Genomic DNA, 12,188 nt, shown 5'->3' on the forward strand with positions numbered 1-12,188 from the left:
AGCCCCCATTTCTTTGAACTTGTACTACCGGATCAAACAAGCCATTAAACCACATCTTGCTAGGTTGTGCTGGGATGATGCGTCATACAGCTCTGACAGGAGCAAATGTAGGGTCTCAACATTCTTTGTGACAAGAGAACCTGTCAAACAAGTTACTTGGGTTTGCTGTCCTGTAGCGTGTGCGCTGGCACCAAGGCAGACTACGCATATGGTGAAATTTGACATTCCAGGTATTGCGAAGTGAGACAAATTACTGCACTGCTTCAGGTGCCCAACGAACATTCTCAAGCTGAAACCTGTCTGAGTCCCCCTCAAAACCAAAACCCAGTTCTCAGCCACCTGCGCACATTCCCCAGAACAAGCCCAGCAGGGTCAGAACGAAGGAGCCACTTGGAGCATTCTGTCTGCATGACATACGTGGCCTAGACAAGCCACCCCACAGCTAGTCACTATTCTGGCACCAGCAGTTTGCTGCAGTACTGCTGAACCTCTGCCCTGAGCTATCACCACGTGACCTCAGTGGTGGGATGTCTCTATTCTGAAAGCAAGGGATCGACAAACGCCAATCAATGGGTGAAAGCACTAAAAAAATGTGTCAGTACCAGAAGCACTTTCAGAAAGTTGCTGCTTTCCTTTCCTTCCGTCTCACTGCTATAGACTCACCCCTACATCCTTGTACAGACCACGTTTTAGTTAAAGGCTTTATGAAATCGAAAGACATTGTTCAGAATAGCTGAAGTACTTCCTGAGGATGCAGGAATACTTAATTTAAGCAGCAGTTAATTCTAGCACCACGGGTCTGAGGCAAATAATAGGTTTTTACCCTCTTTGCTTTATGCTTGCAACCTCCAGGCACAGTTTTATACGAGCTTGTTGGGGGCAGAGGGGAACAATGACACAACAAACATACATCCTCAACCACTTACAAAACCTGATGCCTTATCCCTTTGAACAGCAGAATACCCTGTTTGTCACCTCTCCTGCAGGAGCTGAAACAAGCTGGTTCACCTTCAGTTTCAGCTGCAGTAATACAAGGCTGATCCTTCCCAGTTCCCACACCCACTGCTTTCCTGCACAAGGAAAAATACCCACAGGAGCAAGCTGCTTTGGTTATAGAAAGTCACGACGAGGTGGGGGGAAGTCAGTGCTCCTGGAACTACTGAGTAGACATTCAATCTCTGTATTCCACAGCTCAGCTTTGAGGTCTAGGGAATACTTAAGGACTGCAGAGCTCCAGGCTTACCAACATACCTTCTTTTCTGGACTGGAAGGCAGATATGAATACGTATAAAGGAGGCAAAGGGCTAAAATACATTTTAAGACAGCATCACACCCCAACATAACAGATCAAAACCTAGTGGTATGGCAGCTGAATGTACTAGTGCAAAGAAGCTAGAGGCTGCTCCTGGAGAGCCATCAGTTCTGCACATTCAGGTGCGAGTGATTTTATCTGGAGGCATGAAACCTGTGTCACCCAGTGTTCGAAGTGCCACTCTTCCATTCGGACGTATCACCAAGTGAGTTATGCTGCCATTGTTAAGAGACATTCGCAGCCAGCCTTCTGGGGGGAACTGCAATGCTCTGTTACAAAACGAATAAAAACCAATATATTATTCATTCATACACAGTTATATTAACATGACCTCACAGCATCCACAGCCAGCCTTGGACAAGGTATTTTTCTTGTGTGATTGCTGGGAGAATGCAGCACTGAGAACTGGGCCAGTGCCAGCAACACACACAAGCAGAGTCCAGCAGATGGGTGTGATTACTGTAGACAGGATTAATTCAAATGGACAGAAGGCAGCAGCAATAATGCAGTCAGGTTGCTGAGAGCGCTCTGAGCCACCTCATAACAAACAGATAGATGGGACTGGTTCAAGCTGGTCACTTGGCCAGTGGAGGATCACAGAACCCTGTACAGTTCAGGATGGAGTAGAGGAATGCCTCCTCCACAGACCAAAGGCAAACAGCACACTCTCACACACTATTTTAGCCTTATCAACACAGATAGTACATAACAGCCAAGAAGAGGTAGTGAGATAGGATTCATTCTAATTGCCCACATGTGCACATGGAAGAAAATCACCAGACCTACTTTCCATCATCTATACTGCTCCCCAGAAGTGGCAAGAAAAGTTACCTTGTGCTTTTTGTACAAATACAGTACCACAGCTAGCCTCCAGCTAGTCTACAACTCCTAACTGAACAGCCTCAGGACTTCAATCAATTGTAGTAAGTAGCTGGAAAAAAAACACGTCTCAAACATGGTTTGCCTCAGACACTGAGAAATAATTTGGTTTTGGCTCTTATGACACTCTTGTAGAAAAACTAAGAAATTAAGTAACAGCTACAGTCTATTGTGCTATCAGACAGCCCGAAATAAGAGGCACAAAATAGAATTAAAAAGAAGAGAGAAGAAACAGCAAAGAGAAAAAGTACTCCTGAAAGCACCTACGTAGCAGCAAGACAATCTTTTCTTGGCACAGAAAAAGAATATTCTGTTTACCTGATCAATAATTTTAAGTACAGCAGTTTTGAAAATCTCTAAAGCAGTCCACACAGCAGAGAGGCTAGCATTTAACTAACTCAGCTAAAAAGAGCTAACTGAAATTGTTGTAGGTATTGATCAGATTAAAGTTTAATCACACCTGTCCTGCTCAAGAAAAATTATCTTACAGACAGTGCTTTGCTGCTAGGGAAGAGGAATAGAGCAAACTCAGCTGACTGGAGACAGAGACAGGCAAAGCTCCAGAACTGTATTCTCCTTCATGAACAACTTTGATGTTAGTGGGAAGACTCGCTCTTGCTCTAATCCAATACTGGATGTTACTGCAAAACCACACTAATGCAATTTGAACATAATACAAAAATTTCCATTAGTAAATAATTCTCAAAACTAAATGAATCTTTCATTACGTAAGATCAAATCTCATCACCTCAAGAAGAGGCATCCAGTCATGCTCTACTTGCTGTCTTTTCCAACAGTCCACACAAGCACTGTCCTTAAGTTTTATGGGAAGCAGAGCCATATGGTATTAAAGAGACTATCTGGGCATACAGAAAGGGTTTGAGTCGCACCAACTCAGTCATTTCACTTCACAGAATTAGAATGAAAGTGTTTTACTTTCAACCGTATCCTGTGTCTGCAAATGAATCCTGTGATGAAGCTGCAGAAGCAGCTGCTCACAATGCAGGCACTGATCTCCAGCCTCTTCAAAAAAGCCAAATCAAAAGACACATCCCCTAGCTCAGCAGAGCCATAAACCACCAATTCAGTAGAACCATGAGCTTTTAAAGAGCAGAGGAACATGCAATGCAGCACGTACCTGCACACGATATAGCGGATCACATTGGCATGGCAGACAAAGATCTCGTAGCTGTCCTCTTCCTGTTTTACGTCAGCTCTATGAATGAAGTTTCGAAAAGCTGCCTCAATTCGAGCTCCATCTTCATAATACTGCTAATGGCACAGAGGTCAGAATTAAGGATTTTAAGTTATTTATTTTAACTGTTCTCTGCACTTACTGGAGAGGAGAAAAGTATGCAGTTATCTAAGGTCTGTGATGAAAAGCATCAGCTCGGACTCTGTACCTCATCTCTACTGCCAATATAAAGTCTATTAAAAAAAACCTCAACAAAACAGAACAAGTAAAGGAAAGAAAAAGTTACCACAGCTTCTGGTTTCCAGTGAGAGACTGGAGGGTCTGGTTCTATAGGTGCTCCCTCTCTCAGCAGATCAGTACTAACTTTTTTGACTCCTGAAATATTAAATGCAAATTCAGAAAGCAGTTGTTACTCCGCGTGCCACTGCAAACAGGCCCACAACTCTACAATCCATGCATTTCTCATATTCTTTCTTTGAGGAAGTCTTCCTCTCCATCCTAAAAACCATCTTAGTCTACATGCTTCCTCCCAAAAAGCATGAATCTCTCCAACACAACTGGTTTGTCATCAACAAGACTTAAGTTTATTCCAACTGAGAACAGCCAAACCAGCTTGGCACAGCAAACTAAGTCTTCCCAGTCTGCTGCATTTTGCAGAACTGCACTTGCAAGGATGTTAATCTAAAGCTGTGTGTCAGTTAATGCTTACTGCTAACTGGAGACAAGCAGTTTCTTTATAAACACAGACATGCACACAGGGCTGGAAGCTGACTAAACATCTCAACCTTAAGGACAAGCTCAGAATTCTACTGGAATTCTTGTAAGGACCAGGAGACAATGAAAAATTAAGGGAAGTTACTTACCTGGGAGATGCTTGCTTATAATTTCAGTTGTCTCAGTTGCTCTAGTCATGGAGGAGTGGATAATCTGATCAAATTTTATTCCCAAACTTGCCAGCCTTTTTCCAGTAAGTTCAGCCTGCTCTCGACCTTAAAAATTATATTCATTATATAAATCGGTGACACTCAGGTAAGTGCCTCACACAAACTACTAAAAGAGTTGTCCAGCAGACAACAAAGGCCTCCATTTCTGTCAAGTTTTTTCTTTTCAAAAAGTAACTGGAAGGCATTTTTACCAGAGGCACCACTTATTCCTATCAAGCCTATCAGCTGGACAATTTCAAGTCGTATTTCATCAGCAGGAAAAATCAGTTGCTTTGGGGTTTTTTTAATAACACAAACAAAATTACTCAGAGACTTTCACTAAAGTATTCAATCCTTGTCAGCCCCATCCCAAGGGAGCCACTTCCAGTAAAAGGTAGTGCTGACCCAAGCCATCTGCTATGTTCCAGGAACACAGAAGATGAGACTCTGACAAACAGACGCGCTCAGACCTGACAGGGCATTTTTCATAAAGGCAACATCAGCTCCCAGCACTCAAGAACAGCACTTGCATAATCAAGGAAGGCTTTATTTCATCTTCCACATGGGTAGGTGGAAAGACAACAGTTGAAGTAACTTACCCAAGGCACAGGGTAGACAGGACTAAGAGTATACTTTGTTACCAGTTAAAGACAGCACCTTAGTCCTGAAATTAACCTTTCACTCCTGTTCACACACTGGTGATAAAGACTTGCAGGGGAAAAAAAGTGTTTCTACTGAACATTTGGCCCCAGACTTCCACAACCTCAAGCAGCTCTGTACAATAATAGTTCTTCCTCCCTCAAAACACCGCTGGCATACATGTGGTCAAGAAAGTGTCCACTGTCACAGACCAATGAATTCAGACAGGCAGAGGTTATCCTCATTTCTTATTGCTGAGTAGCAGAATTCCCTGAAATGGCGCTTAGGAGCAAAAGTGAGAGGTATTTAATCATAAACACTCCAACTGAAAGTAAGGGGTAATTATTACTATTTTTTAATTAATTAAAAATCAGCAAATTAACTAACAGAAACACAAGCCACCCTTAAGAGAAATCTATCCCAAAGTCAGCAACGGAGCTAAGTTTAAAAGCCTTGACCCTGGGGAATTATGCCAGCTGGTATGAAAATCTGCTCAAACAATCTCAAGATAATTTGAAATTTCCTTTGTGAAGTTTCTTTACAACTGAGTGCGTTTAGAGCTCCATAAAGCAGGTTTTATGCTTGGATTTAATGGATCAAAAATGAAAAAGACAAACTTATCCATGACATCCTTCTGGCACAAAGGATTCAGAAAGTGGATTAAGGTTTGATAGTGAGACCCAGAAAAGAGCTGAGTTACTGACCTGTATTCATCAGGATGGCAGCACATGAAAAACAATATTCATTAAATGCAAAGCATGATGAGCTTCTTAGTCATACGTACCAAGTGGTGTCAGAGTTCTGTCTTTATCAGCCCGGCCATCCAAATTATACTGAGAATGACGGATAAGGAATATGTGCCTGGTGGCTTTCGCTTTGAAGTGATTTAAGCGTGAGGAAAGTTCTTCCTCCCCAGTTTCTTCATTTTTCTTTTTGAGGTTGATAAGAGCCAGTGGTTCACGTCTAAACAAACACATTTAAAACACCATTTTTAGATAGGGGATACTAAAAGGCATAGGAAACTTACAGGTGGGTAGCGTTGCCTTATTTCTAGAAATAGCTGAAGTACTAAAATCGACTATTTAGTCATTTATATCTCAAAACAGATTCAAACCATTGTGCAAGAGCTATAAACAAAAGCCTGCATTGAAACAAAATTGTGTCATAGGCTAAAAGGTGTAACTGTCACAGAAATCTGCTGTTCAGTGACAGCCACCTCTCAATTAATTCTTTAATTGAAAGAAATTAAAGAAAAAAAGGGGGGAAAAGGGCAACAAAAAAGCAAACAGATGGTGTACACTAAAACATAGGAAAGCTACAGTCTATCTGGACAAGAAGATGATAAACACTAGCAGAGTTTGCACCTGAATTCCTGGTGATTGGAAAGGTGTTCTTGGGATTTTCACTGATTTGCAGTCACAGGTATAACAGCAGGTTTTTTGACAAGAAAAACTAACCATGAATGATACCCAAGAAGTGTTTTCCATAAAGGAAAGAAACTGTTCTGTATCTAAAAGGCCCTGTAATAACACCTAAAAAATTTGCACTTTATCAATCCCATTTACATCAAATGACTAAACCCTCCTGTAAGACTCCAACTTTCTGCAGTGCACACTGAGAATTAACTTGCACTTTAACACAGATAACATCATGTTTATCCAGTAACACGACTCTTATTTTTCATCTGTGAGGGTTTATTTATCCTTTCATCCTTTTCATCTCTCTCCTCTCATGTCACGTTAGTCTTCCATTTTGTCACACTGCACGTTAATACTGCTTTCTGCATACCATAATCTTCCCCCTTGCACATCACCCAGACAGTTAATCTAGCTCCTGAAGAGGTTACCAGGCAGAGAGGATCTTCTTCTCCCTCCCCAAGTATCACAGATTAGTGCTGCAGATCTCTCACTGCTGACACCAACACCTCACCATCATCATCAACCCTTCCCATATCTTCCACAGATTAGTCTTCTGGTCCCCCCTCTGCACTGATCCTCTATCACACTAGCATAAATCCCTTTGCTATGTCTCTCCACCTCAGAGCATAAACCCTTTCCCTTGATCTCATACCTAAAGAACAGCTATATTTATTTAGTTCATACCAGACCTCACTTCCTCCATTATTATAATTAAACTTGGGGGAGGTTACTTTTTATAGGGTTTTTTTAATTAAAGAATATAATTTTTACTAAGCTTGAGACAAAATAATTTGGTCATAGAAAACTGCTGCTTCACATACCTATATCTACAGTTCACAGCAAGACCAGCTTTAAAAAGCCCTGCATCCATTTTGCTCTAGTAAAGACACGGTTGCTATTAAAAAACGAAGTTCAACCCATGCCTTAAGCTGTTAACAAAGTTCAGCAAGGCATTAAAAAAGAAATAATAGTCCAATAACAAGAACTTCCACTGCTATTTTAAAACATATTTCTTTTCATTCAATAGCAATTGTATTGCTGGAAAGATACATTAGGAAAAATGAAAAATGTCTGAAAAAAATCAGCACAGGGATTAATTCATCCTACGGCAGGAACTCACACAAAGAAATGCCTGAAAGTCCTGCTCTCTCTCCCCCAGCACCTCTAAAGTTACTTAATGGCAAAATGCACTTTGAAAAGCAACAGATACTTTAAGAAGTCATGAGAAGATAGACAAGCTTAGCAATATTTTTAGCATAAGCTAGTTTTAGAAAGTTTATGAGCAGGACAACTTATAATATTGCCAAGACTTGATTTAAGTAGGTTCTTTTAGGCCACTGAACCTCAGAAGCTGATAAATGCAGTTTTCTGCATTCCCTTGTAAAAGACATTGCCCAAGATTGCAGCTGGACAGAACTTTGCTAAAAAGCAACGGCAAGGTCAGGGACCATCGTTACACCTAACTAAAACAAAAGTACCACTTAATCCACGCCAGTGCCCATTTCACCTATCTTCCAGAAAGCCCTGCATGTCACTGAAACACAACAGTCAGCCTGTCTGAAAACAAGATACTCGTGTTCTTTTGCTTCAAACTTTAAAAGCCATCAGTTAAGAATATTATAATACCTGTTTTTTCGCTCATGACTCGGCTTTGTTAGCCATTTCCTGTTCCCCAGAAGTGGTCAGATGCTCTTTGTATTTAAAAGCCATTTAACAACTTTACATGTTAAGTGTTTCTGCTGGTATCATCCAAAAATCAAAACTACACTTCCAACCATAGTCAAACCCATACCACACCGTGTAGTAGACACCAAGTAGAAAACTAAAACTTAACCAATTCAGGAAGAGGAGATAGTGCTATAACCGATGTTGTTGTTACAATTGCCTGAACAATTATAGCTAGATAACTCTTAATAGCCGTTACAGATACTGTATTATATCACCATTCATCATAGTGTGCACACAGTGGAAGTCTATTGTCTAAATGTCACAGATCAGTTTTAGTTTCAGATTCTGAAAGTACTTTAGAATCCTTAAAGAAAATAAGCCATTTACCAGAACCAGAAAAGCTGGGATCTGCAGTTAAACAAACAGCTTTAGTACCTCCCTTAACGTAACCATGTAACCAGGTAAAGCCTTATTTATTCAAAGTTTTATTTTTATAATCAGGGTGCACACAGCCCTATTTTTATATGAGCATTTGATTTTGCAGCATCTCAAAACAAAATCAAAACAGGACGGATTATATAATAAAAATCTGTTAGTGCTTAAGTTTGGATTTACTATGATTAAACTGGAGCCTGACATAAGTCTCCCTGGGGAGATAATTCTACCAGACGGAAGCTAAATGAGCCAAAGCTCAATGCAGATATTCGCACACTCTAATTAAAGAATCAGGGAAAAAAACCACAAAACACAGTGAACCCTTGGATGCGTGAATTTCTGATGAAGAACACAACTAAGGCAGGTTCAAAGCAACATTACCTTTTACAAGGATTTGATATCACTAACTTGCCGTTTGATAGCAGCAGTAGTGGGCCTAAGACATGCCTAGCATGTGCAAGCCATTTTCATCTGCAAGGGTGCTGTTATTAAACAGAAATACCTTAGTGTGAACATAAAGCAATAGTGAGATATGGTTAACACTGTGTTAAGAAAAACCAAACAGGCTTCTACACCGTGCTCACACTGATCACAGCCCTAAGGCTTTGTGATCTTGCTGGATGAAAGCATGAGAATAAAGGGATCTGCACATCTTTACGGAAAGGAAAATCTCTGACCAGTCTAAAACACAACACAGAGAAGGCAGCCTCCCTCCGGAGTGCTCAGGTGCTCCAGAACTGTGAATATCCAAGAACTTCAACTATATTGAACCGCTGATCACCTCAGCTTCCACCTGGAAACGAGTCCTGCGCACCCCTGACTCGGCTCTGGGCGGCTGGGCCACAGGGGGAGGCCGGGTCAGCGAGGCTGGCCCAGGGGCTCCCCGAGCGCTCTGAGGCACCTCCCGAGGGAGACCCCAGGACCTCCCATTTCCCCCCGTCCCGTCAGAGGAGCGCCTGCTCCGCCCCTGAGCCCGCAGACATCCGCTCCTCCAACACGGCTCCGACGGGCGGATTTAAGGGCAGCTCCCACCGTCTCCCCCGCGGTGGGGGTCCCTCGACACAGCCGCCGACCGGCAGCGTGGTCTTCAGCCAGGCGAGGGAGGGAAGCCCGCCCCACCATCGCAGCCCCGCCGCTCCTACCTGTCCCAGTTGCTGTCCCAGTAGCCGCTGTTAGTGGCCGGTCTCTCAATCCAGCCGGGGGCCGGCGGACAGGAAGCAGAGGGCGGCAGCAGCAGCAAACCCGGCGGCGCCGCGGCAGCGGGAGGAGCGGCGGAGGCGGGAGGAACGGTGGCGGAGGAGCTCCCCTGCCGGGGGTCGGTATCACTGCCCCGACCCGGCTGCTTGCCCACGACCACGGCGGAGAAGAGGACGGAGCCGCCGGCCAGCCCGCAGGCAGCCAGCGCCAAGGCACGGCGGAACGACATGGCGCGGGCAGCGGGCCGCGTGCCCCCTCAGCCGCCGCGCACAGCGCAGCGCGCCCCGCCCCGGACGGAGCGCGGCGTGGGGCAAGATTCCTCCGCGAAGCCTGAGGTGCTCGGGTGGGGCCTGAGACCTGGGCCCGCCTCATGGCGGGGCCCTCGGCGTTGGGGCTGTGCTGCGGCCGCCCTAGTACAGCCTCGCTCAGCGGGGCCTCGCCTGTAGGAGATAGGTTCTGCTGGGCAGGGACATCACCTCCTGCCCTGCCTGGCTTCACCCACCTGACTCAGGTGTGAGCACTCCCCCGCATGAACGGGAGGCTATAGCTTGTATGGGCAAAGTGTGGGTCATCTTCAGTTACTAGTCCAGCACCGACTTACACAGGGCTCAGTCGCTTGCAGTCAGCGCTGGGATCCTGGTGCTGGGCACCATTCCCTGGGTTTTGGGGAATGCAGGTGGTCACCAGTCAGCTGGGTTCAGTGGGGCTGAGCAGGCTCACACCAGGGCTGAGCACTCCTGTTCCGCACCTCAGAGCAGCCTTGTGCCCTCTGTGGCCTGAACGCTTCACCACGAGACTACTCCCAGAAGCAAGTTTAACTCCACCAGCATTGCCTTGTGCGGAAGAAACTATGTAGTCAGACTGGAACCTTAATGATCTGTAGATCAGCAGTGGTGCTGTCTGCAGCCTCACCACAGAGGCCTTGGGGAAAGAGAAGCAGAACAGAGATCCTTTTTTTTTTCTGAGCTGATATCCAAAATTCAGCACTGATTTCTGTATGTTAAGTTCAGCACTTTGCCATTGGTGACAGAAATGCTTCTGAACATGGGCCTTGGGATGCTGGCAGCTTTAACAGATGCCATCATTCAGCCTTTGCATATTTAATTGTGCATTCTTACCTTTCCCATCCACCTGTTCAGGCTTTCCATACCCCATTCCCCACACTACAAATGGTGTTACTTGTGTTATTCCGCTAATATGCCAGGTGGGTAGGCAGTTTCCAACAGCCAGACTTCAATCAGTATGAGTGACTCCAGAACAACTGCATGTGGAGTCTGTTCCCCCACCGAGCACACAGACATCTGTTCTGCTTAGTTGTCAAGCTAAGGGGCTCCTTCATCCTGCGGTTCATACAGCAGAACTACAAGGGCACTTTGCCCACCCAAACGAGAATGGTCTTTCTGATACAGAAGTTAAAATCAGCTTTCCAGCTTTCCCAGCCAAGTGTCTTTCCCCTGTCCACCACTTTGTGTCTCTGTCTCACAGACATGGTGCAGAGGAGAAAAAGATCTGACTCTAGTCCAGGTCCTTTTGGCTCTTGGACAATTTACAGATCAACAGTAGCCCCCAGGGGTCAGAGGAGTGAATCAAATCATGATTAACACCAAACTAGGTGTTTTTTCCTCTCCATTATCCTTCCTGCCTTTCTCAGTCTCAATATTTAAGGTAGTCAACTTTATGCTTATTCTTATATGTCTTTAAAATCTTAATTGTATTCTTTTTCTTTAGCTTCTCTTGGAAGTATCACCACTTATCCTAGAGGCAGACGTGTATTTATACTGTGTATATTCTTTCTTATGCAGAGCCCAGAAGGAAAAAGCTTAATTTCAAAACTTCACATCCAGTTCTTTCCCCCCAGTTCTGTCTCCAAGCTTCCTGCAAATGACTTCTAAATATTTTCCCCCCATGATGTCTTTTGTATTTTATCCCTCACAACATTCATTCTCCACTCACTGTCCCACTTGTATCCTACCTGTTCCCCTCCAGCCCCCCCTCTAAACTGAATCCCAGTTACTGTACTTGACCTCCAACAACTCAAAAGAAGGAAAAAACTGCAGCAGATGCTATCGCTCACTTGGGGACAGAGACAGGCTGAATATGAATGGGACAAATACTACAGTTCCTGATATATCCCTCAGTTGCTTGAACTGAATTCTAAAATCATATGGTACACTTTGACATTTCAGTGCTATTAAAAGTGCATCAATTGCACAAATAATCTGACATTTGAGGTCAAAATCCCAGTAGAGATACAGGCAAGTGCATGACAGTGCACTAGGCTTCAGTACATCAGTGCGTGACAACTTACACCAGGGCTGAACTCAGCTCACCTCCAGAAAAGTTTGAGACTGTTGTTAAGCAATAAACGAAATTGTTTCCTCTGCAAAAATGCATTGCTGAACATCTGGGCAATCTCATTTTGCTGTGAAAATGGATAATATTGATTGTTTGCCTCTGTGCTGCAGCTTGGATGTCATTCTCCTGTGATAACACTTCACCATCAGAAATCTCCTGTGTATATG

At 44.0% G+C, this 12,188-nt stretch overlaps 1 protein-coding gene across 1 annotated transcript; it reads right to left on the reverse strand.

Annotated features, from left to right (window-relative positions):
• Positions 1-1,148: 1,148 nt before the first annotated feature.
• On the reverse strand, positions 1,149-9,895 carry PGAM5 (PGAM family member 5, mitochondrial serine/threonine protein phosphatase; the record flags this gene model as incomplete). Its single annotated transcript, XM_080628865.1, has 6 exons — positions 1,149-1,581; positions 3,330-3,463; positions 3,673-3,761; positions 4,250-4,375; positions 5,733-5,911; positions 9,612-9,895. The coding sequence occupies 6 exons, from the start codon at positions 9,893-9,895 to the stop codon at positions 1,431-1,433; spliced, it is 963 nt and encodes a 320-aa protein (XP_080484991.1). The 3' UTR covers positions 1,149-1,430.
• Positions 9,896-12,188: the final 2,293 nt, after the last annotated feature.

The sequence above is a fragment of the Psittacula echo genome (genome assembly GCF_963264785.1).
Source record: "Psittacula echo genome assembly, chromosome: 13".
NCBI classification, from domain to species: Eukaryota; Metazoa; Chordata; class Aves; order Psittaciformes; family Psittacidae; genus Psittacula; species Psittacula echo.